This window comes from Larus michahellis, chromosome 1 (genome assembly GCF_964199755.1).
Source record: "Larus michahellis chromosome 1, bLarMic1.1, whole genome shotgun sequence".
Taxonomy (NCBI): Eukaryota; Metazoa; Chordata; class Aves; order Charadriiformes; family Laridae; genus Larus; species Larus michahellis.
Genome location: NC_133896.1, coordinates 198,921,091 through 198,948,296, shown reverse-complemented (window position 1 = coordinate 198,948,296; position 27,206 = coordinate 198,921,091). Strand labels below are relative to the sequence as shown.

At 47.0% G+C, this 27,206-nt stretch overlaps 1 protein-coding gene across 7 annotated transcripts in view; it reads right to left on the bottom strand.

The window, feature by feature from the left end:
- SLC7A1 (solute carrier family 7 member 1) overlaps positions 1–27,206 on the bottom strand; it is a 49,731-nt gene that overhangs the window by 4,473 nt on the left and 18,052 nt on the right. For 5 of the 7 annotated variants that reach the window (XM_074568454.1, XM_074568434.1, XM_074568464.1 and 2 more), the window contains 9 exons: positions 19,254–19,631; positions 14,993–15,151; positions 12,133–12,307; positions 9,707–9,831; positions 7,880–8,102; positions 6,934–7,073; positions 5,141–5,243; positions 843–1,054; positions 366–514 (listed from right to left, as the gene is read on the bottom strand). In XM_074568454.1, the coding sequence (XP_074424555.1) occupies positions 366–514; positions 843–1,054; positions 5,141–5,243; positions 6,934–7,073; positions 7,880–8,102; positions 9,707–9,831; positions 12,133–12,307; positions 14,993–15,151; positions 19,254–19,623 (1,656 nt within the window). In that variant the 5' untranslated portion in view covers positions 19,624–19,631. Of the gene's footprint in view, positions 1–365; positions 515–842; positions 1,055–3,602; positions 4,012–5,140; positions 5,244–6,933; positions 7,074–7,879; positions 8,103–9,706; positions 9,832–12,132; positions 12,308–14,992; positions 15,152–19,253; positions 19,632–27,206 lie in introns of those variants that run through there. The other 2 variants (XM_074568489.1, XM_074568483.1) reach the window with 1 other exon arrangement.

The following is a 27,206-nucleotide window of genomic DNA, read 5'->3' as shown; positions in this document are numbered from 1 at the left end:
CCACATGGCACTGCTGGGCAACAGGCTTGGCACAACGCTTCTGCCATGCTGCACTTTGCAGCAAAGCACCAACACTGATGTTTGAGGTTAGACCCAAAGAGGAAACCACAAAGGCTGAGCTGAGCTCTGGCACGACATCCCTTTATACTATGAGTGCAGCCTACGAGAGGTTACAGCCACGCTAGCTGGAGGGCTCAAACTATCAGCTCTATTGGCAGCCCTGCACGGAAAAGTACACATCATGCCTATATTCTCTGCCTGTCCATTTGGCCACGTCCCCCCTTCTGATACAGGCCAACATGCACTTCCTCCTCCAGTCACGTCCCAAGCAGCTCTTTTCTAGCTACACCTCCCAGTACACTCACCTTAAAGGAGAGCTTAGTTTTGCTTTCAGGCTGTTTCCATATAATGAAGCTGACAAGAAGAACAAGGATGGCAGCAATAATCCATACAGCCTTTATCAGAATGCTCGGCTCAAGGGCAGTGAGGATACAGCTACCCACAATAAGGAAACCTGTGAACAGACACCAAAAGCTTACTGATTCTTTTTTTAGGAACAGGAAAAAAAACCACCCTAAAACCACAAGCAGGCAAAGCAGAATCTGAAAGCTCAGCAAACAGAACAGCAACACACGAAAAAGCTAACTGTAAGAGATATGCCCTTCCCCCTATACACCCCCCTCCTCTCATACGTGGATTTCTCTTCAAGTCATGAATTTAATCTGTAGATCTTCAGTTATTTTGGCCATTACAAGAGCTCACCAAAATTACAGCCAGGAGGTGAGCTTTCCCACCAGGTTGAGTACAAGGACCTACCAGCTGGCTCACTGCCCAGTGCTTACCAATGATGAAGGTTGAGACGTTCACCACTGAGCCAGAGAATTTGGAAGGGTCCGAATTTGGGGGACACAGTATGGCTTTGAGGGAACATTTCTCCTCTTCCTCTGGCAAAAATCCAGCTTGTGACTCACTGGTGCTCACAGACTCGTTGTTATCTGTCTCCTCTGTTGTCCTAGCCATCTGGTATGCCAAATTAGGCTGCTCTGGCTGATACCTGGGAAAAGGGAAATGAAACAAAGAGCATATTGGTTTGGTGCAGGGTACTGTTCATTCAAAAGCCACACAGATAGCCATGGCTGCACACCAGATCACTATAACGTCAGAATAGGCACACATAATGTCTACACCCTTTTGTTTCAGGGGGAAACATGAGGAATAATGCTGCCATAACACGAGTAAATATGGTCAGCTACTATCACCTACAGCTTGGTTGTAACGTCAGTGTTTTAAACTGAACAGTGCTCTTCCATAAACCCTACCATTTGTGTCACCAAAACACGATCAAGGGAGGACTTCATGGTACAGAAGGACACAGGTGGTACAGAAGCCAACAAGGAGAGTAGCACTCCTGGACCTGGTACTGACAAACACAGAGGGACTGATGGAGGACATTAAGGTTGGAGGCACCCTAGGTTGTAGTGATCATGAAATGATTGAGTTCAGGATTATGGGTACTATGCACAAAACATCAAGAAGTAAAATTACAACCTTGGATTTCATGAGGGCTAACTTCGACCTCTTCAAGAAACTGCTTGGAGGGATCCCATGGGCTAGGGCTCTGGAAGGCAAAGGGGCTCAAGAAAGCTGGTTGATATTCAAAGACCACTTCCTCCAAGCTCAGGATTGGTGCACCCCTAAGAGAAAGAAATCGGCCAAGGGATGCAGGAGACCCGCATGGTTGAGCGGGGAGCTTCTGAAAAAGCTCAAGTGGAAGAAGGAAGTCTACAATAAGTGGAAGAAGGGACTGACCCCTTGGGAGGATTACAAGAATGCTGCCAGAGCGTGCTGGGATGAAACAAGGAAAGCCAAGGCCGCCTTGGAACTAATCCTGGCTAGGGATGTCAAGCTCAACAGGAAGGGCTTCTACAAGTATATTGGAAGCAAAAGGAAGACCAGAGAAGTTGTGGGCCCACTGTTGAATGAGACAAGAGCCATGGTGATGGAGGATGCGGAGAAGGCAGAGTTACTGAATGCCTTCTTTGCTTTGGTCTTTACTGCTTGGCCCAACCCTCAGGAGTCCCAGACATTGGGGGAAGTAACAGGGAAAGAAGACGACTTCCCTTGGGTTGAGGAGGATCGAGTGAGGGATCAAGTAGATCAATTAGATATTCACAAGTCCATGGGCCCCAATGGGATGCACCCGAGAGTGCTGAGGGAGCTGGCGGAAGTCATTGCTGGGCCACTCTCCATCATCTTTGAAAGGTCCTGGAGAACAGGCGAGGTGCCTGAGGACTGCAGGAAAGCCAACATCACTCCAGTCTTCAAAAAAGGCAAGAAGGAGAAGCCAGGGAACTACAGGCCGGTCAGCCTCACCTCCATCCCTGGAAAGATGATGGAACAGCTTGTTCTGGGCATCATCTCAAGGCATGTGGAGGAAAAAAAAAGCTATCAGAAGTACTCAACACGGATTCACCAAGGGGAAATCATGTCTGACTAATCTGATAGCCTTCTATGATGGCATGACTGGATGGATAGATGAGGGGAGGGCAGTAGATGTGGTCTACTTTGACTTAAGCAAGGCGTTCGACACCGTCTCCCACAGCATCCTCATAGGGAAGCTTAGGAAAAGTGAGCTAGATGAATGGACAGTAAGGTGGATAGATAACTGGTTGAAAAACAGAGCTCAGAGGGCAGTGATTAGGGGCACAGAGTCTAGTTGGAGGTCAGTGACAAGTGGTGTTCCCCAGGGGTCAGTACTGGGTCCAGTCCTCTTCAATACATTCATCAATGACCTGGATGAGGGGATAGAGTGCACCCTCAGCAAGTTTGCCGATGACACAAAGCTGGGAGGGGTGGCTGACACACAGGATGGCTGCGCTGCCATAGAGACCTGGACAGGCTGGAGAGTTGGGCAAAGAGGAACCTTATGAAATTCAACAACAGCAAGTGTAGGGTGCTGCACCTGGGGAGGAATAACCCCATGCACCAGTACAGGTTGGGTGCTGACCTGCTGGAGAGCAGCTCAGCTGAAAGAGACCTGGGAGTCCTGGTGGACAACAGGGTGACCATGAGCCAGCAACATGCCCTTGTGGCCAAGAAGGCCAAGGGCATCCTGGGCTGCATCAAGAAGAGTGTGGCCAGCAGGTGGAGGGAGGTCATCCTCCCCCTCTACTCTGCCTTGGTGAGGCCACACCTGGAGTACTGTGTCCAGTTCTGGGCTCCCCGGCTCAAGAAGGACAGGGGACTGCTGGAGAGGGTGCAGCAAAGGGCTTCCGAGATGATTAGGGGACTGGAACCCCTCTCTTATGAGGAAAGGCTGAGGGATTTGGGTCTCTTCAGTCTGGAAAAAAGATGACTGAGGGGAGACCTTATCAACACTTATAAATACTTAAAGGGTGGGTGTCAGGAGGATGGGGCCAGGATCTTTTCAGTGGTGCCCAGGGACAGGACAAGAGGCAATGGGCACAAACTTGAGCATAGGAAGTTCCACTTAAACATGAGGAGGAACTTCTTTACCCTGAGGGTGGCAGAGCACTGGCACAGGCTGCCCAGAGAGGTGGTGGAGTCTCCAACTCTGGAGACATTCAAAACCCACCTGGACGTGTTCCTGTGGAACCTGCTCTGTGTGACCCTGCTCTGGCAGGGGGGTTGGACTAGATGATCTCCAGAGGTCCCTTCCAACCCTATGATTCTATGACTGGAGGAGGAAGCGGCAGAGGGACAGACAGACAGTCATAACCAGTCTGTCGTGTTATCTGTGGCAGTTTAGCTCTTGCGTTTTGGCATGAAGGTGGCTGAGGCAACAGCTCAGCAGGTATCACACCCTGGCAGCTGCTGATCTCATCCCCAAGTGATGTCCCTGGTGCCCCATCCTCCTCCATCCCTGTCTCTTCTCTAGTTTGTCTGCTGACACATAGGGAAGGAAGAGGTGAACAAAGAATGGTAATTTTTTTTGTTGCATGTGTGGACAGCACTTCATTCAACCGGGTCCTGATGCACAACCATGTGGATCTATAAAAAAAAAAAAATACTCTTTCAGTCTCAGCTCTCTTTTACAGAAGGTTTTGCCCTTGACTCTCAGCCATAAGCCTGACTAAAGGAAAGGGCCATTTTGAAAGACACCTTAAAATTGCTCCTGTGGGGATGGGTTTGCAACAAGGGCATTTGTGAAACACTGCGAAGTGAGAAATGGGGTGAGATCCTTGGCTTCAGCCACAGCAGCGTATTGGTGGCAGGACCTTACAGCTTTGGAAACAATTCAGCTGCTACTTCATTAGGCAGCCAACGGGGCAGCCAAATCAGTTGCCTGGGCTGCTACAAGACAGGCTGTCAGCTCCGCAAATCTACAATGGGGAAAATGCCATGCAACGGGTACAGCAGCTTGCAAAAATACATTAAGAAACCATTTACAACTGTACGGAGAAGAAGGGACTGGGAAATCAGAGGAAAAGTAAGAAGGGCAAGGAAAATCATCAAGGATTTTCAAGGGGCAGGGTGCACAGCACAGGCAAAGAGCAACAGTATTAGAGTACAGTACAGTGTTTGCCCTTCACCTGCTGCAAGACAGTTCTTAGTTCAATGCTTTTGCTGTGACCAGGTAAAAAGCCTCCATCAGATTTTGAATAAGTCATTGAACACAAAGGTATTTTTCAGTAACACGATCTTCGAAAAACAGTCCTCAGGGGTAGAGTGCTGTTGTCTGCGAGGCACCAAGCAACAAAGATACTCAATTTTCAAATTAGGTAAGGGAAGCTGTGGGAGCTCAGCACTTCTAAAAGACATATGTATGCTTTCAAAAGTAAGGTGACCTGGAACTGTATCCCCAATAGGAACAAAAGTGATGACGATGCAGGTATCCACAATCACTCATATCTCATCCCTACCCATTAGTACATCTCCCAGGGTATTCAGGGTTGACTGCAGCAGGATTGGCATGGACCAAGGGTTAACCAAGTTCAGAGAGCACCCTTGCAAATCTAGCTCGTACAATCCCCCATGAGCTTAAAGAAACCAGTTCTTCACATGCTTATAGCTGGAGATGTTCACAGTTTTACTAGGTCCATGGAAACTATGAAGGCATCTGATTGTTGTGTGGATTTCTGTCTTTGCGGTACAAGAGAGGCTGTTTCTACATCCATACCTCAGTACTAACACGCAGGCCGCCACCAAGGAGTAAGCCAGGAGGGTCCCGATGGACATGAGATCCACAAGATCTTTCAAGTCAAAGAGAAAGGCCATAACAGCTGTAGGAGGAGAGGAAGGTGAGAGAGAAAAGAAATAATCAGTAATACGGCAGAACATGCACATCGCTGTTAACGATGATGCAGCACACGTGTGTGAGTTGCTCAGGACTCAGCAAGGAAGCCCAAACTGTCCTGAGCTAGGGAGAGGCAGGACTTGGTGTGTGAATACCCTGAGCCTTGAGGGCTGTCCCAGCACAACCTCACTAGTTGGAACCAGAGGAACCATTTACTACAGTAAACACCAGCCTGTTTGTCTCATATGGGTCTCTTTGCCCAACTACCAACAATGATCAGGTGTTTAAGCCACAGCCTCATTGCCAGAGTCCCCCAGCGCAGCTGCAGCACCCGCAAGGCCACAATTATCTCCTCGAAGTAGCTGGAGGGCATGAAAAACAGGCAGCACCTCAGTATTGTCTCAGCTCAGCTGGAGCAAAACCAGGTTTGTCCATGCGATGGGACCAAGCAACAAGGTGAGTTAGCGTGCCTCATCGTGGGGGTTTCCAGAAAAAGGTATGGACTGCCATCCCTTAGGGATCACGCTGCTTACACACCCTCACCAGGCAACCCCTGGTTGTACGCACCTTTGTATAAAAGCCTTCAGAAGGAGAAGCAATTAAGTGGAGGACAGACGCTATTCTGACTAGGCATTCAGGTGACGCCACTGGTTGTGTGAGAGCTCGGGCAACTCAAAGCTGAGCTTTGCCCACCCTGTCCTCAACGCTCCACTTGGAGCCTAACAACCAACCCAACCTTTAAGCTCAGCTGACAAGTGCTGCCCCTGCAGCTTCGTGTGCGCTTTGGTCCTAGGCGCTACACACCACTCTGAGGACATCTGAAGGGACTGCAAAGCATGCTTTTTTTACTTTATTTGGCTCTTTTTTCCTCAGTCTGGACCTGAGGCCACCTGAAGAGGACCATACAAGCTGCGAGGAGGCTCCGCAGGTCCCAGCGGCAGTAGCTGAGCCCTTTCACAGGAGCTCAGAGCCCACGGTGTCAGTTCAACAGCAGCTCCCCACCAGAAGTGGCACATTCTTGTACCGACGACTCATTCTGCATTTGCAGCAGAAGGTAAAGAAGCAGCAACAAGGCTCTCCTCTTTGCTAGACATCATGAGGAAGGGAGCAGCTGCAAGAAGAGGGTTAGCCTCTCATCCTTGCCATTTGGGAGGTTTAATTCCCATATTCCTGGGGACCGGAAAAGAGAAGGGGAGAACAGGATGGCTGCCAGCTGTGACTAACTGATTAACAAATGCTGGTGCCACAGCGGCCATCTGCCTGTCTTCAGCTGCTCTGGCATCTTCTGCCGAGCCGCTACCCACAGGCGGTGCAGTGTCTTCAGCCAAGCCAGGCCAACAGCCACAAGGACGCTGGGGCACCACTGGCTGCCACCTTGCAGGGGGTTAATTATTTTTAAGGCCAGCAGAGCACCCAGGGAACGGATGAAGGCAATACTTGGCATGAGACAGGATGGCAGCAATGAGCTCTGAGAAAAGAGGGACAGGCACACAGCAAGATATTCATGCTTACCCGGCCCCTCCAGAGCATGTCCCGGAAACCCAGGGCACCCTCTGGGATGTCGCGCTGTGCAATACATCCAATTAATAAGTGGGCTAGAGTCAGGCAGACTTATTTACCTCTAGGATGAGCTTATGTGTCCTTTCCACACGCTCATGCAAGTCTTTGGATCTTACCTGCAATGGCCCCTGATGTCACTGTTGCAATTATTGGTGTTTTTCTCTTCTCGTTGACTTTAGCCAAAAATTTAAAGAGAAGCCCATCTTCTGCCATAGCATAAATTATTCGAGGCATCGGAAACATGGAGCCAAGAAGACTAAGGACACAGAAGGGGGAAATAATCTACTTATATCACCTCCTGCTGTGCACAGGCACACAGATGACAGCAAGTTTATGGCAGTACAAACACAGAACAGGTGGTTTTCGTTCACTCCAGCTTCTCCTTCAAGGTCTCCCTCCGTACACCCATGTTACTGATAGCTGTCAACTAATGTTCAGCTCTAAGATTTTGGATACCTAAACTTAGCCATGGGGCGTGAAAACAGCCCGACTTTCAGGTAGGAAAAGAGCTCTAACTTCTTTGAGTTGCTCACCTAATTGATTATGTCTAAGTTGATCTGAAACAATGAGCCTCCAGTGAGCAGGAGAACATGACATATTCTGCCTCCAGCCTGCCCTGCCTCCCATCCAGATGGCTGTCCTGCAGGCAACCTGCAGACAGAGAGCCCTGGACACAATAAGCACCATACGCTCCAGAAGATGCACCCTGCACTACCTGACACAAGTCTGCTCTCCACCCAGTAGGCCCGGATAGCTTGTGGGCAAACCTTGCTTGCACTGCAGAGTTGCCTCCGTGACTTAGTCACTCAACCCAGATTTATATTCCAGAGATGCACCTGCTGAGTCTGCCGCTAAGATGGCAGTTTCTGAAGTGATACTGGTCATGTGCATCTCTGAAATCACAGGATGAAATCCTGAATAGCTCTGAATTTCATCCTGGTCTCAGCTCCCTTGACCCAGGGGAACACAGTGAAGGCAAAGCCCTGACATGCACCATTTTTTGAAGGAGCTGGAGATACATGTTTTCTTTGAGAGATTCATAAAGGAAGAGCAACGTCTCACCTGGTAGAAAGAGCACACAAGGAACCGACAGCCACTGCATAATTGGCTCCATCCCAACCCACATATTTAAAGGCATTCGGTAAAGGGCTATTGGTATCCAGCTGGTAGTAAGGCATCATGAGCGTCAGGGCAGCTGACACACCAAAATAAGCCACGAAGCAGATGAGCAGAGATGCCACAATGCCAATAGGAATGGCCTTCTGAGGGTTTTTTACCTCCTCGCCTAGAAGAAAGAAATTGAAATATCAGCTAAATGATGAGCAAGAACTTTATCCCAATCTAGGGCATGCTGGCTGGGGCTTTCAAAGGCTTCATGGGCAGTGAGGTGCTCTTTGACCATGATGATGCTGATGGCCTGCCCCATCCACTTGGCATACCACAGCCTATTTGCTCCCACTTCTGCTGCTCCTGTCACTCCTCCTGACAAACATTTGCGGAGGCCTTGTAAACTCAGGCACAGAAACAATCTGGATTAAGAAGAGTCCTTTCCCCAAAAAGGATTATATTTACGTCCAATTACTTCTGCTATCCCACTGATGGTGCAGCCCCAAGAGGAGTTTGATTACAAATCACTAGATAAGAAATTATTGTGCAGTTGTACGGCAAATCCTTGGGTGACCATTTCAGTTAGCATCTCCGCCAGAACTACTACACAGTGAACATGGCACCACAGGTTCCCAGTTCCAAGGAAAGGTAGATTTTGCACAGCACCTGGAAATCCTACGGATCTTTCAAAATCCCTCTTAAAAAAAGGACACCCTCTAGTTTTTATGGAAAATTTTTGACAACTAAGTTGGGACAAATGTGTAAAAAAATAAAAAAATCCTCAAAATTCAGGCACTGATTAAGTAAGAAACAGCTTTGAGCCTTCCCTGTCCTACAAAGCTGATCTGTTCTGAAAACAAGAGATCCTGAGGTTTGGCATTTCAGGAGGATGAACTGATAAGCAGAGACCCATACACCTATAAATAAGGCAGATGAATGTGTTTCTCCTCCAAGGAGAGGCCCTAGGGCTGGCTGGATTAATGAATCCAGCACTCCTTGGAACAAGAAGCAGTACTGCTTTATCTGTCTTTGTGATGATCTCTTCCCTCTGGTCCACATTTGAAGCAACTCAATTCATGCCAAATGTGAAATTAAGGATAATCTTTCCTTTCTCCAGGGAACTGAGATTCTTCTTAGCTGGGAGAAATATGACAGTGCTGATGGTTTCTCTCTCCAAAGGATATCTCTGAACCTTTGGAGATAAAAACTCCCCCTGATTTTGAGGCACAGTTTTAGGCTGCAGATGACTCCCCAGAAGCTCCCTCTTTCTCTGGCTCTTTAAATACTCCAAGCCAGTGGAGCTTCTTCAGATGAAGGCACTGAAGAACCCTACTCCAGAATAACCTGCTCATTAAAGCATCATCTGGAGTTAGGGCTTCTAACTTCACCAGTCATACAAGACATCTGAACCTGGGCCTTCCCTGTTTGCCTAACTGGTAAGGTGGGGTGTGTTTTCTGTGGAGTCTGACCTGGTTAGTGTCACCACTGACCATCCCTGAGACTGGGCCCTGCAGGCAAAGAAGAAGGGAGAAAGGGTTTTTGGGTTGTATGTTGCCTGCCACAGCAGCCAGAAGTCAACACTCAGGCACTCAGGGGCTTGGACATACTCAGCACTTTGACTATTAGGAGCAGCTGAGCCAAAAGTCAATTTTGGGCTGAAGTTCAGAGGGATGATGAATGCAGTGTCCCGAATTACTCATTATTTGTGCTGTGCAACATTACTGAAAGCCAATCTACCAGCAACCAGGTGCATAAGCGAAATGAACACATCTTCCCTCTTACCTGTAGTTGCAATACAGTCAAATCCCACGAAAGCATAAAAACATGTGGCTGCCCCTGAGAGGACACCTTTCCATCCATAGGGCATAAACCCTCCAGCACCGTAGAGCTTTTCTTCCTGTGTTTGACTAAAAGGCATGGCACTGGGTTAGAAGTCATCCTGCCTAAGTGGGAGTAACAAAACTATTCATATAGCTCATAACAAAATCCAAAGCTGGAGTCTGAAGGAACATGCTCTCCCTTTCACACACTTGCATACAAATACCAGGCAAAATCATAGAATCGTTAGGGTTGGAAGGGACCTTAAAGATCATCTAGTTCCAACCCCCTGCCATGGGCAGGGACACCTCCCACTAGATCAGGTTGCTCAGAGCTCCATCCAGCCTGGCCTTAAAAACTTCCAGGGATGGGGCTTCTACCACCTCTCTGGGCAACCTGTTCCAGTGCCTCACCACCCTCATGGTGAAGAACTTTTTCCCAACGTCCAGTCTGAATCAACCCATCTCTAGCTTTAATCCATTCCCTCTAGTCCTACCATTACCTGACATCCTAAAAAGTCCCTCCCCAGCTTTCCTGCAGGCCCTTTTAAGATACTGGTAGGCCACTGTAAGGTCTCCTCGGAGCCTTCTTTTCTCCAGACTGAACAACTCCAACTCTCTAGCCACTGCTGAGCTTTGGGCTGGCTTGCAACAGCCTGGGGAATGCATGGAATAAAAATTGGTTCGTGGTTTGTTCCCACCACCTGTTTTTTGGGGCGGATAAAAATGTCTTGGCTAAGACAGGGAGAAAATAGCATGAATATTAAAATTCTTCTCCTAGTATTACTGCACGTGTGTAGATACACATATTTATTTAAAAATAAGCTTTTGAAAAAGTACAACATGTAATTCTGAGAGCTGTAGACTGAGAAACATGTAAACCATCCACTATTCACCTAAGATGGGCTCAGAGTCAAAGGCAGTGTAGGTGAGTAGATACCAGAGAGCAACGTAGAGTAGATATCAGTTAGAGCAACTGCCTAAAATCTGCCCAATGTTCAGTTTTTCAGCTTCAAAATTCCCTGTGCCAAGCTCATACCCAAACCGTGCTTGCGACCTTGAGGGAGGAAAGGAGCCAGCAGCCCTGACACACCAAATGCTTTGCTGAGCCTCATCCAAAGTTCATCAAAGTCAACTGACAGACATGTACTAATCCCAGTGCACTCTGGACCAGGACCCCAGATCCATGTGCCTGTGTTGAGTCAAGCATAACATACTCTTCAGATCAAGTGACTTGTGTCATTTCTTCAGGGAGAAGCCTTTGTAAAGATGAATTAAGGCAATTAAATTAAAGTAAATCCCATATCTGCAAGTCTTATCAGGTGTAAGCATCTGAACTCTCTCATAGAAGCTCTGTTGAGACTTAGATGAAAACTGGCCTGTTATTTGCAGAAATAGCACAACCCAAACGTGGATTACTCTGGAAATAATGATAAAGTAAATCCCAGACAGATTTAACAAAAATAGTGCTCTGGGTCAAAGAGCTACAGTTACACTTTGAAGCTGTTGCACTAATTGCTCCTTGCATGGGAATAGCAGTAGGGAAGGAGAGAGGACTCTTCCTATAGAAGCATTTTGTTTGCGGCAGGCTGAATTTTGCAGAAGCTCAGTAAGTGGCTTGTACATAAGCCAAACTTGACCCATGTAGCATTTATGAATCTCTCTAGTTTTTGCCAAACTGTACTTCCTTGCAGGCAAGCATAAAGGGCTTAGATAGCAAGCCAGGACTGAGTAGATGTACGTAGAGATATTTAAAGGCCCTCATTACACGTTGTACAGTCTCAAGAGAAAATGAACAGCCTTGTATCACTGTCAACCCTTGTAAACTCCTTAATTTTGGTCATGTACAGGAAGATGGGATTTTGGCCAAGTAGCAAAAGTCATTAAAAATGGATTAATGATATGCTTGCTGCAATGCATTAAAGTAATCTGCAACTTGCCTTCATTTTGCTGAGGTGTTTGGGACAGGGTCTCCAAAAGGTGCAACAGTGCCTCGAGGATACTGCCCAAGCGTCCAAAGAAACTAGAGTGCTACACTTGGTCATGGCTTCATACAGGCACCAGAGCCAGTGTGGCGTAGCCTTGAGTAGGAGGTTGTCTAAAATGTTCTTTTCTCTCAAATTTGGATGCCGTATTGGTCATGAGGCTGGAAATGGTCTGTTCTGCAGCAGGGCCCACGCAGACACAGCCTACCTGCTATCAGTTTCAGCCCATCAGCCCAGCCTGCTTTCAGCAAATGCCCACCAAAACCAGCTTTTCCTCCAAGGCGTTTGGCAAAAGAGGGAGCCATCCCATTCACTGGTTTTCTAAATCACTCGACAAAACCCCACCTTTAAATTTGCCATTGAAAATGCATCAATTTCAGAGCTGAGAAGAAAAGCTCCAACCTACTTGGCTCCGTAAATGCTGCGGCTGGTGTTGTAAATGTCCTGTTCAGTCAGCTGCCAGTTTTTAACAGACCCTTTCACGAAGCCAGAGACCACGACAAAGCCGAGAACAAGAATGTTGATGCAGGTGAACACTTTGTTCACCAGGGCAGATTCCTTCACGCCAAAAATTAAAAGCCCTGGGGGAAAAAACAGCAGATAGGCAGTCAGGTATTTCGCCACCAGCAGCAGGCACTGGGGGCTTACAGAGGTAGCCCAGCTCTGTTCATGCTGTGCTCTGCCCAACTTACCACACCTCATTTCTCCACAAAGCCAAGTAGCTCAGGTAGGTCAGATTTAACTCACCCAGAAGGAGAATGAGGACTCCAGCCCAGACACCACTACTGCACCCCAGGTCGCTTTTCACAAAGGAATGTTGTCTTAGAGGTCTTGGCTACGTGCAGAAGTTATGAACACCACCCAACTTTCCTTAGAAACAGGGTAAAATACGAGCAGAGACAGAATCCAGGAGGACAGCTACTTCCAGTGCTGAAGACACACAAAAAGGTGGCATCTTGGGAATCCTACTCCCATTTAAATCATCAGGAGCTTTGCCAGTGAGTTGAGCAAGAGCACGATTTCAGCCTGTGGTCTTAAGAGCATCCATCAGGAGAAAAGCACGTTTACAGGCTTTGTCAACCAGCACCTTGCTGAGGCATAGCCTGGCTTCTCAGAATGACAAGCTCTGGTAACTTGTGTTTGCCATTCAGGTGCCTGATTTTCAAGAACCCAAGCCTTTAACCCAAATCTAAGGCGGCAGCTGAGGGAGAAGGTAAAAAATTTCATACAGGCCTAAAGAAGGGAAGCACAACAGGGTGTCCTTAACTGCTACTTCAAGGCATTTTGAGGAGAGGGGAACACCCTATGCACTCACCTTTCCTTATTTTAAAATAGGAAATAAGCTAAAACAGCCAAATCAGGGAAGGGTTTCAGAAAACTGCATACCTGCCCGAGAAAACTGGTAAGGTACCTTGTAGAAATCTGAAACTCAAGATGGTGCAAGCAGAAATAAACTTGTAGTGCTTATCATGGAATCACAGAATCATAGAACGTGTTGGGCTGGAAGGGACCTTTAAAGGTGGCATCGCCCCTGCCGTGGGCAGGGACATCTTTAACTAGATCAGATTGCTCAGAGCCCCATCCAGCCTGGCCTTGAATGTCTCCAGGGATGGGGCCTCCACCACTTCTCTGGGCAACCTGTTCCAGTGTTTCACCACCCTCATTGTAAAGAGCTTCTTCCTAATGTCTAATCTAAACCCACCCTGCTCCAGTTTAAAACCATTGCCCCTCGTCCTATCGCTACATGCCCTTGCAAACAGCCCCTCCCCAGCTTTCTTGTAGGCACCCTTCAGGTACTGGAAGGCTGCTATAAGGTCTCCCCGGAGCCAACTCTCTCAGCCTGTCTTTGTAGGAGAACCTCTCATCATCCTTGTGGCCCTCCTCTGGACCCACTCCAACAGGTCCATGTCCTTCTTGTGCTGAGGACTCCAGAGCTGGATGTAGTACTCCAGATGGGATCTCACCAGAGCAGAGTAGAGGGGCAATATCTCCCTCGAGCCGCTGGCCACAGTTCTTCTGATGCAACCCAGGATGCAACTGGCCCTCTGCACTGCAAGTGCACAGATCTAGGACCAAAGCTTCTCATTCAGCATCTTTTTGTAGAAAATACTGGTTTGCATTTATTATTAAAATTCAGGGAATTTGCTCCATGCAGGGGAATAAAGCCATTGGTAATCTGTATGATTTTACACCTTGGTAGTGCTAAGGTGAGGAGTCCTAAGTTATGTAGATTGTATCTGAGGTGAAAGACCAGATTCAAATTTGAAACTAGAGCAATTCCTATTGCATACAGATGAACAAAGAAGAAAATCTTCTCTCCCATTCAGATGTAGTCCTGAAAACAGAGGGCTGCTGTTGACTTCAGCAGTCCTCAATGTAGTGCTCGGTCCAAATGCAAACCCAGATGCCAAAACACCCCTTGCTTATGAAGCCTGTCCCCGTGAGCACAGCTCACCCTGTGAGACAGCTGTCTGGATCAGGGCAGGAAATGTCGGGATAACCTTGTTGGGGTGACACTGCAGCTTCTGCATTCTGGAAACCACAGAGAAGCATAATTTCTTTTTAATGTGCCTAAATTTGGCAATGCTTTGCAAGATCTAGTTGGAGTAGAGGTGAAAGTTCAGAAGGATTTTAATTTTACAAAGTTTCCAAACTTTTCCAAATTCTGATCAAAGCCTTGGCACACTTTTAGAAAAAAAACAAAAAAAAAAAAAAAAGAGGACCTGACTGCTTATCTTACATTTATTTCTCTAGAGCATTCACTGCTGCAAATTAAAGCCCATACATATTTTTTAAAAAAAACAAACAGTAGTACATGAGGTTGTTACTGAGCGTCGTATCTTTTCTCTCACTTTCCTGGCTCAAAGCACCAAAACCTGGCAGATTATCAAAGAGGGAATAAGGGTGATAAAGCAACAGAATTAAATTCTTGTGTAATAGGATTTGTGGAGGGAAGGATTAAACTTCCATACCTGACTGAGGATAACAAGTCATCTTTTCTTTTCTTCCTTATATAAAATTTGATTGAAAGTTTTAAAAGTGGCTCAAAAAATATGGAGAATATTCCCCTCTAATTAGAAACCTTGTAACCAGGCTATGCCCTGTAGTAACTCCAGAGCAGCTATATAGGTCAATCCAACACTTGTAGCAAAGAAAGTGTCTTTCATATGTTGTCCAAAATAAATCAGGACTTTGTGCCTATTCCAAAAGCAAACAATGAAATTAAGAAGGAGGTCCAAGACTCACAAACCCCTCCAAGGTTTTACCTGTTAGGATGATGATTATCACCACAGCGAAGATGTCTGGGTATTTTGCTAGCACACCGGGAGCATCCATTGTCATGTATTTTTTACAAAATTCTTCAATGTGCTGGCCTATGATTTCATCAAACGTCGCGCTCCAGGCTCTGGCCACGCTCGAGGTTCCTGCCAGAGGACAGAAAGGACGCAGATCACCCTTCATAGCTGGCACACGTTCCGAAGAGGGGGCACCTTGCATGGCTTTTGGCCATGGGGGTCCTCAAAGCAACCTTGCATGCACTTCCCAGGTGCCGGGAGCAGCCTTTCCTCTGCAGATCCAGCCCACGGCCTGTTTTCACGCCTGGCATCTGCTTTAGTGGTAACACATGCAGGTGGTGGGTCTCAGACTCATGCTCAGCTGACAAGATACAAAAATTCCTATAGTGGTTTGGCTTCTTAGCAAATCTCGACTTTGCCTTAAGATACAGCTTAGAATGACTTTTCCCTTATGCCCCCAGCAGCCTGAACTTTCCCCAAACCTTGTAATTTCTTCAACTAGAGAGGTCTGAGTCTCGTCTCATACCAACAGAAGTCCCTGCCAGCCCTGTCTGGGTGACTGCAGCCCAGGCAGAGGGAGACCTTAGAGAAGCCAGCCAGCCTCTGGCAGCACGATGCTGGAGCACCAGAGCCCAGACCACAACACTCGCCCAGCTCTGTAAGCTCTGCTCTGCACTCCAGCAACACACAGGTCTGCTGTGACCTCTGGTGCTAGAGCTTCCCAGAGGGATAAAGACTCAGATGTAATTTACAGGTTATCTGAGCATAAGTCAGCCTATTGTAGTCAGCACTTTCCTCTCCGGGGCCGCTGTTTGCTGCGGTTTCCGAGAGCACCAAGCCACACACGGCTTGACGGGTGAGGACTGAACCTGGGGTCTCAGGAGAACCAAGTCCGGGACACTGTCTAGGCCAGAAGAGTCATTTCAGAGAACTGAAACAGTAAGAATGAAGACCTACCACCAAACAGTGACAGCATTGTGTAAAATAAGTAGGTTTGGGTAACAGCCAACTTCTCCCTCTCCTGCATTAAAGTGGCTATCGTTATACTACCGACATCTTATATAGTACACTATATATAACTGCATCTAATTGCATGACATAATTACTGCTGTACATAATTACCTAGTTAAAAAAAGAGGTTGGTTTGGTTTCGGTTTGCAGAGCAGTTCCTCAGAGGACGCCGTCAGGGCCCCATTCTCCCCAGAACAGTTTGTCCTGACACACTCACCTGCGGGCGGGAGTGCAGGCTCCAGCGCTGGCACCTGCAGCCGTGTCAAACAACGTCCCCCGCAGCTAAACCTGCTGCAGCAGCAGTGCCAGCACCCACAGCGAAGCTGGGAACACTCACCGCCCCAATCCAGCTTCCCAATAGTATGAAAATAAGCTGTGGAACAGACCTGTTTGGAGACTCTTCTGTTCACTGAGACAGCAAAGCGCACAGTGTGAATGCTTTTAAAGAGGTGGGACATTGGTGCTATCAATTTAATCTTGAAGATCTCCAAAAGTTATTGTATACCACATTACAATTTTTCAGCTTAACTTTGGCACGATTTGAGGGAAAAGACTATTTCTTTAGTGCCTTTTTTTTTTGTCCTGGCTCTAATATTCCATGTTCTAGGACAGGAACAATCAGCTCCTGCACGTGTTATATTAGATGCCAGTTGCATGTAACTATCAGCTGCTTATCCCAAACTCTCTGTAACCAACAGCCTTGGAGGAGCGGGGAGAATCTGACATTCTTCCAACATCACAGACACCTGGATAATATCTTACTGTTGCTAGAGAGCACGGTGCAAAGACATTCAGCTTGTATCCAGGAGGATTTACTAGTTCTGGGTCAGCATAACCTTGCCAGATGGAGCTGGCTCCTGCCCACAGCACACGGCTCCCAGGACTGGCGCTGAGCTCAGGTGCAGGGCTCACTGCAGGAACAGGCACAGGCTTCAGAGGTCACCGCCTGCCCCAGGAAACCCCCCGCAGCAGCTACTCTCCAGGGATCCTGTTACTCATCGTATTACCGGCTCCCACCAGCTTCCAGTTCCTGAAATGCTTCCCACACTCTGGCATAGTTCTCCTCAAACCCACATCGTCCCAGAAGAAAGTTCACACCAGATCCTGGTCCTGGACACCATCTTCCTTATGTCAAGACCATGACTGACCAGTTGCACACCCATTTTTGCTCCTCACCCACCTCCAAGACCCCATACCAGTCTTCCCCCAAGCCAAGTCACTCCAATTAACTACAAGCTATTGGCCACCCATCCTGGGACCCCAGGATTTCTTTCTCCACCCCCACATGACTTTCTGAACAGATGTCTGAGAACTTCAGTGTGAAAACACCAACTTGTCTGAGCCCCTTACAGATGCAAGCTCCCACCACCCTGCCTGGCTTCGGTGGCACTGCATGGCCTTTTCTGCTGCATGACTGAGAAAAAAATTGGCTTTTTGCTTCTCTCAACCCCCAGCTCTGAACTGCAGCGTATGCCTGCCAACATATCTCTCTCCTCCACACCCCTGAAGCTGCTGGGAGTTGTCCTTGCTCATAAGAGATGCAATTAGCGTGGGGAGAAAGGCTGGGTAAGATAAAGAAAAGAGACCTGCTATAAAACTCTCATCCTCCCCCAGTTGTTTTTCCTGCTTCGCCACCCTTCCTTCCAAATTACAAGGAAGCCAGTTGCAAATATGCATTTTTGTCACAGGCCTGAATTAAAAGCAAAAAGTTATGTTTGAACACATTCATGGATAGTATCTACTTATTTTTTACTGAGTTTTCTGCCTTGTGATAATACACTGAGCAGCAAACTCTGAAATAAAAACTGAAGCAGTGTTTCAACAGCCATTATGAGAGGACAAAAAAAAAAAAAACACCACCAACAAAAAACTCAGAAATACCAGCCTCACCCCTGATCCTGGCAGTGTAATGTTCAGTTTGTAAACCTTTTCATCATGCCTTTGCAGAATCAGGTTTTGCGACAGCATCCACGGCATTTGGGTCGTCCAGTATCATGGTGGGAAGGGACACATAACTAACTAGATGGGGAGACCATTTATCATTGCCTTTCTGGAACAGAAGATAAGTCACCAAGAAGTCCATTCCAATTTTCTCTGTGTTGCCTAACCAGAGTCCATTTTAGAATTCTGGAGGAAATTATATGCTTACTTTTTTTAAAAACTATTTTTTATCCCCTCCTTACAGTGAACCTGATTCATAAAAGAACAGCAGGACTCAGATTTCCTAAGGAGATGAGTTTAATTGACTCTGGCTTTTCATCCTCTCATTTCTTATTAAAAAGAGGAGGAAGAAAAGGTTTCAGGTAGCACACAGAGCAGAGCCGGCACGATCGCAGATGAGCAGCTGCTGCGTCACTATATCGTTCTTGATATGATCTTGCCCTCCCCACCACCATGGGAACTAATCTCCAAGGTAACACTTACACATCTCATAAAACACATTTTTTAAAAAAACCCTCCCTTTAATAATTTAGCAGAACATCGATTTTCATTTTAACTAGTAAGTCTCACTCTCAACTAGCAAGCTGGTTGCAGCCTTAATTATAGGCGTGATGACAAGCAGCGTGCCCAGAATGTGCTTGAAAAGACAAGAATTCTTAATTAGAAAAGTGTGGCTTAGTTTTAATGTATCAGCTGAGTTGTACACTGCATGCTCTAAACTTAATCCAAAGCCTTTCCTAGTGGGAGTCAAGGGCTTATTAGGGATTTGGTTTGGACGCTTCAGAGACTGGAAACCTGCAGATCACCCTAAACTTAATCCTGCAGCCATTCACGAGACAAAACTCTGATATCCAGAATCTTTAAACAGGTCTCAAAGGGACCACAAACTAATCCTTGATTAACCAGGAGTACAGATGCCATTGTGTAAAAGCATCCTTCTGTCAGCAGCTTCTTTCTCGGCAGAGGGGACAGGCTTTTGCTCCCTGGCAAGTGTGCCAGGAGATGCCAAAGGGATGATGCGGAGACTCAGAGGAAGTCACAGCAGCAATAACACAGCTTCAGGACAAATCCTCAGCCCGTAGGACACCACTCACCTCGCCAACTGACAGGAGCCACCAATGACACACCCCCCAGATGGGTCCTGAAATCCTCGGTGAGGGCAAGGGTATAGCATCTATTTTGTAACAGCAACGTAGATGCTCAAACAAGGCTGATCTTACAAACTAGGCTGCCATCCTGGACTAAAGCTAGGGTGTCGCAGTGCACCCACCATACTTACCGATAACATAGGAGAGGATTAAATTCCACCCTGTGATGAAGGCCCACAGCTCACCCACGGTCACGTAGCTGTAGAGATAAGCTGATCCCGTCTTAGGAACTCGAGCACCGAATTCTCCATAGCAGAGTCCGGCCAGCACTGAAGCCAAGGCGGCAATCAAGAAGGAGATAACGATGGCCGGTCCCGCATTTTCCCGTGCCACGGCTCCAGCCAGTACGTAGACACCTGCACCCAAAGTGCTGCCCACGCCCAGAGCCACTAAATCAAATGTGTTGAGGCATCGCGAGAGCCGACTCTCATCTCGAGTGCAGTCCACGTTTTTCCGGCGAAGAAGCTGGTTTCCAAAATTGATAATTTTTTGACACTCCATCTTTGTGCCTGCAACAAAGATGCTGCTATTATTACCTGGACCAGGATACCCCCGAAAACAGCATCAGTACAGGTATACTGCTGTGGCCCAGTTCCGTTTAATCTTCCCACTTTCCACCTTTTTATATGGCAAAACGTCTCCTTTGGCATTTTACCTAGGCTTAGCACAGGCAATTAAAACAGACAAAAGCAAAGCACTTTCTGCTTCCCACTCCCAGTCATGCTGCAAAGCTGATGTGATCCCAGGAGAGACGCGTCACTCCATCCCAGCTCCCAGTGGTCGAGCCAAAAACACAAAGCCTGTCTTTCAGATTTCAGAGTGGTTTTCCTGGGCTGGGAATTAAACAAAAAAGACAGATATATATAGAGAGCGATGTACTTATATGTATTTTTTTAAGTGTCAGGGAGAACTGCAAAGTGAGCATTACATCCCAGAATGAGGCAGCACGCATGATCCTCTCCCTAGAGCCCAACACGGCCATGCGCCACAGTCAGCGACACCATTTGTAGTCAAACAGACCCGTTGGGACATTTCCCCTCTCTAAGCTCCAGCCACAGACAGCCACCTGCAGCTGCAACACCAACAGGCTGCTGTTGCCTACAACTGTGCAGGCTAAAACAGATATAATTTAAGAAAAAGGACACACAGAAGCAAGTTTTAACTTGGTTATGCTGATGCAAAGGTTCAAGCTACTTCACATTTACAACGACTGAACTGAGAACACAGTGGGGCTTCCCGAACGTCCCCGTCCCACCCAGGACAGAAGCACTGCAGGACAGGAGTGTTTAATGAAACCATGGGGCAGGGTTTCCAGCTGTGGTCCCATTTCAGCAACTAGACTATTCCTGTGTATGGATCTGCTGGCACGGTCAAACAGCGGCGTGCAGTGGCTTCAGCCTGTGAGCAGCTCAGGTGCAGCTCCCCTGCTTGGGACTCTGGGATGCAGGGTAAAGCAAACTCCTCTTTGTGAAGGGATCCCTTAGGAAATCCTTCTGGAGTTTCTCTTCCCATGAGAGATGAGTATCTTGCAGTGCTACGCCATGGGAAGATTTTGCTATGCAACTCGTCAAGCCTACAAATTTGACCACCTGCATAGGCATCCACATAACACAGACAGTAACAGCACTCATTAAAAGCTACAATTGGTCAAACCAGCATGGCCAGCAGTGGGGTCAGCTCCTCAGAGACACCTGTGGAACCAGTGCCATTAGGAGTCTGTCCCTTCAAGATTTATGTCCTTGGATACAGCCCGGGTATGGAAGTTCTGTCTTACTCTTTCTGAAAAAAAAAAAAAAAAAAGTATGTTGCTTCAAAATTGTCCTTGCCTTTAGAGTGCAGCTAGCGAGCTCCTCCTCACAGCACTACCTGAATCCATGAGCACAGCATTAGAAGGAATTTATTGCTTTTTACTCTGCCAAGTCTAGCCCCAGTTGCCACAGGAAACCATGGTGTAACACCAGGCGTTCTCTTAAAAATTTCTAGGTGCCTTATCTCCACTGTTGGAAAGCTCTACCAACACTTTCTACACTCCAGGCAAAACGCTTTAGTAGGCAGCATTTACTCACATGCTCTTGTGCCAAGAATAGCCGCTTGGGTGGTTACCCCAGTGTACCTTTAGAGATCAGTCCTAACCTCTCAGCCTTCATTTTGCAAAGGTAAGCCACCCAAGCCCCAAAGACACAGGCAGTCCCTTGCACTGTCTGTAACTGTTCACCTCTGAACCATCCTCTGAGCAGCAGTATATCCCATTAGCACCCCTCACTTGTTGCGTCAAGAGGAACAATCCGAAGAGGCAACAAGAACATCCCAAGAGCAACCACTAAGAACTCCAGCGGGTATCTTCTCTACTGGTGTCCGTTTTCCTCTCCCAGTCCCTGACTTCTCACCAAAACGTCCCTTTTGTACCATGCCAGTTTCCTATTAGTCCTCATCTTCTTAAACAACTTCCCATGTGGCACCCCATCAAAAACTTTACTCCGGTCAAGATAAAAAAGAACCACCATCCTTCCCTTTAAAAGTAAAAAAAAAAAAAATAAAATCCAATAGTTGTCCACGTTCCTTGTGCCTCATATCACATAAAACTGTCATGTGAATCTGCCAGTCTCTCATAGGTAAACTCACTTCTCTCTTAGCTCTTCTCCAGTCAATGGGCACCACCTCCTACTTTGACAGAGGTTTCAGTTCCTTCTGATTACCCATCCCTGATCCTCCTCCTCTTCTGGGTGTTGCTCACACTCGCTGTAGCCGTTTTACTCAGCCCACACTCTGCCATCCCACCTTCACCCCAGCATCATCATCCTCATTCAGAATCTGGCAGCTGGATGCTATGATGCTGTCCACAGCTAGGATGTTTCCATAGGACCTGCTGGATCACTCCTAATTCATATACATAGCAAAAACACGTACTAAAATAAAGCAGTGTTGGGGGAGCTGTAGCAAGGCATGTTCTTCACCTTGAATGGGCCTCCAGTAGAGGAAGTCCAACAGTCGTGACAAGTACCAAGAAGTCTTGATAGTCCCCACAAAGCTACACTCCAACCGAAGACCACAGGCAGCCTAAGCCAGAGTAACAGAGATGGCACTGACAACAACCTACCATGCTTTTACAGATTTGGCTCCAGGCACCAAAATCACCACTGCAAGACCTGCATTCAACTATTTAATGCCCATTAGCATTTCTGTTCTGAGCATGAGAGTACTTTAAAAGTGAACATCCCATTTACTATGTTTTGGTTCATGCTGCAGAGCACTTGTGGAGTGCACAAACCCAATACCACCAGGGTGAACCTAAACCTGAGGACGTAATGCACCCCAACACCTGATGGGTGCTCAGCCCACAGGAACAGCTATTCCAGGATAACCTCCCCTGTAAGATGTGTCACGTGGACATCAGATTCTCAGCAGCAACTGCTTTGCTCTGCAAATCTAAAGGCTGTTACTTGCTCATGTGGACACAGCCTACAAAGGATGACCATCATCTTCCATCTAAGACTGCGTCCTGTAGCTTCAAGAAGACCCAGTCTAATACCCACACTGTACCATTAAGCCCAGCTTCAGCAGCAGGGTTTTAAAGTGTTTCTTCATTAATTATAGAAAAGGAGAAAGGCTGTTTTATTTAGATGCAATGCTGGACTGAGGCATTAACTTTCCAATGAACAGCAAGCGTCTTGTACACCAAAAATGGAACAGCAGTATACATTGCATGCTAACATCAACAGCATGCTGAGAATAACGTGGAGGCAAAAATATTACTAAATGCAATTTACGGTATGGCTGAGTGAGACTGGTACTTCATCAGCTTCGGCTAAAACCCAGCATAAAAGGTGGGAAAATGCGTGCTAAGAAACTTAATTAACTGAGTCAGCTATTAAAACCAATGCTTCAATTTTGTCACCACAGCATCAACTACAAAATCAAAAATCCTCTTTGCTTTTCCAAGACACTGGTCATAAGCCTTGGCTTAAATCCCTTCCTCTTGGCCTTACACTAACTCCCCCACTATGAGAAAGTAATTACAACCGCAGGAACACAGCTGAGGATTTACAAGTCCTCCCGTGTCAGGAATTGTCTCATCCACCAACAACTCCCAAACGTGGTCCCAAGAGACATGGATTCAGACTAACGGAAAAAGGCAGGCCTCAGGCCAATCTTACAAAACTCTTATTTGGTGAACCATGGGAATTCCCAACACACACAGAGAGGGAAAACTATTTTCTCCCTTCAGAAGGAAGACAAACCTGTTAACTTAAGTGTCTCCATTTATCAATTTGCTCATGCAGTCTCCTTCCCACTTGAACCTTATCCAAATCCATGTCAGTCAGGATTGCTTTCAGCTGGACACCGGCCCACTTCCCTAAAAGCAGGGACAGGGCAGTCCTGAACTTTGAACAGGGGTAAGATGACAAGAAGAGTGCTGCACTGGAGCATCCCCTATGAATTTTTTTGCCTTCTAGAAGAACACAAGTCCTAGACTTTGCTTAACTCCCACCATAGTGATGCAGAGATCCTATTGATGCCTCCATCCTACGAAGACCACAGCGATGGGGCTAACTCATCCACTCTGCCCAGCAGTGGTGATGGTGCTGGTTGACACTCAGCCTGGAGCTCCAGGATATGGGGAGTATCCCAGTGCTATGCACCAAGAAAACAATGCTAAAGAAGACACAAAAAAAAGCCCTCTGAAACAAAACGAAGAAATCCATGCCATAAACCGCAGCCAACTATGAGCAAGATACCCACAGGAGATGTGTTAATGGATTTATTTTCCACAGCTAGTCTGAAAGTCAAGACCAGTTTGACTCAGAAACAAACTCTGAATTTCAGGACAAACACGGGTTTAGTCTGAGGCACGGAAACATCAAGAAATGCCAAAGGACTGGTGAAAAACAGTTTACTTCTTGCTACATCAATATTTATGGCAAGGTTTAGACATTCAATGGCCTGAACAGAGGAGTTAGACACAACACAGAAGACTGTGGGAGACTCCCAGCTGAGGCTATTAATAAAGACAGAAAGTGGAAAGGAGGTGGAAAGACGGCCCAGCTCATCGAGAAGCTGAGTGATGAGCCAAGGAGGTCCACAGAGATGCAGTGCAGCTGGGCAGGGCTCACCTGGGGCAGGCCCGAATGGACCCCTGAGGCTCAGCTGGACCAACCATAGGGAAATACTGGAGAAACTCAGAGGAATCTTCCTGAGACATTTCACCCTGTGTGAGGCTACAGGTCCAGGCCTCCCCAAACCCCAGTGACTTACACATTGTTTTGTGTTCCTCAAGGTTTGTACCTCCAGATTGACATCAACCTTGCTGAGCACACTGGGTTTCATGCTACAAGGTGCTCAACATTTCTTACACAGAAAATCAAGGCAAGGGAGGAGAGTATCTTGCAGGGTTGCACCATGTAACGTGCAGAAGACAAAGGTTTGTGATGTGCACTCACTCATCAACAGGTAGGTTTCTACAGTGCCCACATGACAGGAACGGGGCTAACCCTAAGAGCTAGGTGTCACTAAGGATATGCTTATTTGCAGTGTGTAAGTAATCCACTGTCCCCATACAACACACAAAGCTCCAAGGAGGACATATTCTGTGCTGGACAAAAGCAAAAGGCAGAGGTCAGGCTGTGCAGCCTTATAATTACCTTTGTCTAAGAAGTGCCTCCAGGTGCAGGTGGACCAAGGTTCCCCACAGGTGAGAACTGCTCTTCCTCCTCCTTCCACCACCACCACTGACACCCAAGGATGCTAAGTTTCTTCCAGGATTTGGCTCAAGGCCTCTGCTTCAAAAACATACTGCCTAACAGTAATGGTAAACCTTTTGTTTCCTACCTAGCCATTTAATTAACCTGGTGTCTTGCAAAATGAACATGACTCAGTGTTCCCAAACCAATGGGAGCGTCATCTCTGCATCAAAAATGAAGGCAGATCTGGTACCTGATGCCCTCCCTTGCCACGCACGACATGACAAATCACTTCTTGGGCTAGAACACAGCTGGGGAGGGGCAACATCCCCAGGAGAGAAACAGCCTCCCACTGCAGGGACAGAGGATGAGGGTACCAGCTGGGCAAGGTTTTTGGGTGGTGGGGGAACATAGGATTTACTCATTAAAAAGCCAATAAATCTAGTGAATTATTTCAAGCTTACATATAAATTTGAGAGTACCCCACAATAAATCTATTTCAAAGCGATTTTAGGTTGAAGCTCCCTCAGGCATACCTACAGGTATTCACAGCTGTATGACAGCTATCAAGATTAAAGCAGAACTGCTTTTTGTGGATAATTCATTTAGAAGAAGGGCTATTTAATTATGGCAGACCTAGAAATTAAGGCCAACATCCTCCAACTGGCTTAATGCCAGCAGACAGTGCTCTTCTGCCTGATCTCAGGATCAAGATACCAACTTTGTCCTATCCCAAAAGCATCAGAACATCTGAGTGTCTCTCTCATGAATAAGATACATCCTACACCCTGCAGGTAACAGATGGGGAGCTGGGTGCAGGGCACGGTACCCACGCTGCAGCCGTGTTCTGCATCCCTCACACACAGCACTGCCCTTCATCTCACAGACATCCTAAGCATCTCTTACATGTTTTTGATGCTTTTGAAACAGCAGGTACCAAATCAACCTTTCACTTTCAATTATATTCACTGTAGCTTGACAAAGAAACCTTCAATAAAGACAAGTGTGATTTTTTTCAGGAGAAAGATCTTTTGGTTTAGCAGGATACAGTACAGGGGCCATTACACCTCTGCCCAAAACCTTTCCTCTGATATCATTTGTTATCTTCGCAATTGTATCAAAGGGTAATTTTGGCGGAGATTATCATTTTTCCCTCCTTAGAAGTTGGATCCGGCTGTGATCTCGCTTTCTGAAACAGCCGTTCTTGCCTTTGAAGTGAGGAAGTGTTCTGGGCTGGTTCCTCTCACTCCCACTCCCAACCATACTTGAAACGATGAGCCTTTTTCTGGATGTACAGTCAGTACTCCTGTGGCATAACGCAGTCCTAATCACATAAAACAATATAAATTATTCCAGAAATGTTACCAGATGGTACATATCCACCTTCAAGTTGAGGAAACTTGATCGGAATGAACGTAGATTAGTTTTGTTCTGCACCTAGCTCTCACCCCTGCTTTAGCTCCGGTTTCTCCAATGAGAAACACCGAGCTGCAAGCCCTGGCTGCTCAGACCTTGGGTAGGAAATGGCTTCACCCCAAGGCTCTGGACACCTTCACGTTTCAGCAGGAGCCGAGGGCTTTGAGAGCAGCGGGAAGCAATGACGCACCTAGATAACCTAGCAGGGCGGACCCTGGGATGGGGCCACATCCTCGGGTGAAATCCTGTCCCACTGAAGTCAATGGCAAAGCTCCCACCAACTTCAATAGGGGCTGAATTCCCCCCACTGCTACTGGTCCTTGTCTTTTATTTAGAGTGCGTTTTATGTTTGTTACTTTTGTTCCCTGTCCAAATTCTTATGCTTTGACTGTGTTGTACTTTCAAATAAAATAAATATTCTTCCTCCTCTTATCTAATGGTTAATATACCTGTTATGTCAGGTTGACAGATTTCCTTCCCCATTAAAAACTTTTTAAAAAGGGACATTCTTCAAAACAACCCCATAAGAAAATAATCAATCTTGCATCTGGTTAACAGCAAAAAGTAAATCATAACAAACGAGGAGAGGAACTATGCTGGACCTTGTCCTTACCAACAAGGAGGGGCTGGTGGTGAGTGTCAAGCTCAAGGTTAGCCTCAGCTGCAGTGATCACAAAATGGTAGAATTCAAGATCCTTCGGGCAGTAAGGAGGGCATGCAGCAAGCTCACTACCCTGGCCTTCAAGAGGGTAAACTTTGGCATCTTGAGGGACCTGCTTGGGAGGGTAACATGGGAAAAAGTATTGGGGAGAAGAGGGGCCCAAGAAAGCTGGTTAGTATTCAAGGATCACCTCTCCAAGCTCAGGAGCGGTGCATCCCAAGAAAGAAGTCAGGCAAAAATGCCAGGAGGCCTCCATGGATTAACAAAGAGCTCCTGAACAAGCTCAAAAGTAAAAAGGAGCCCTACAGAGGGTGGACGCAAGGATGAGT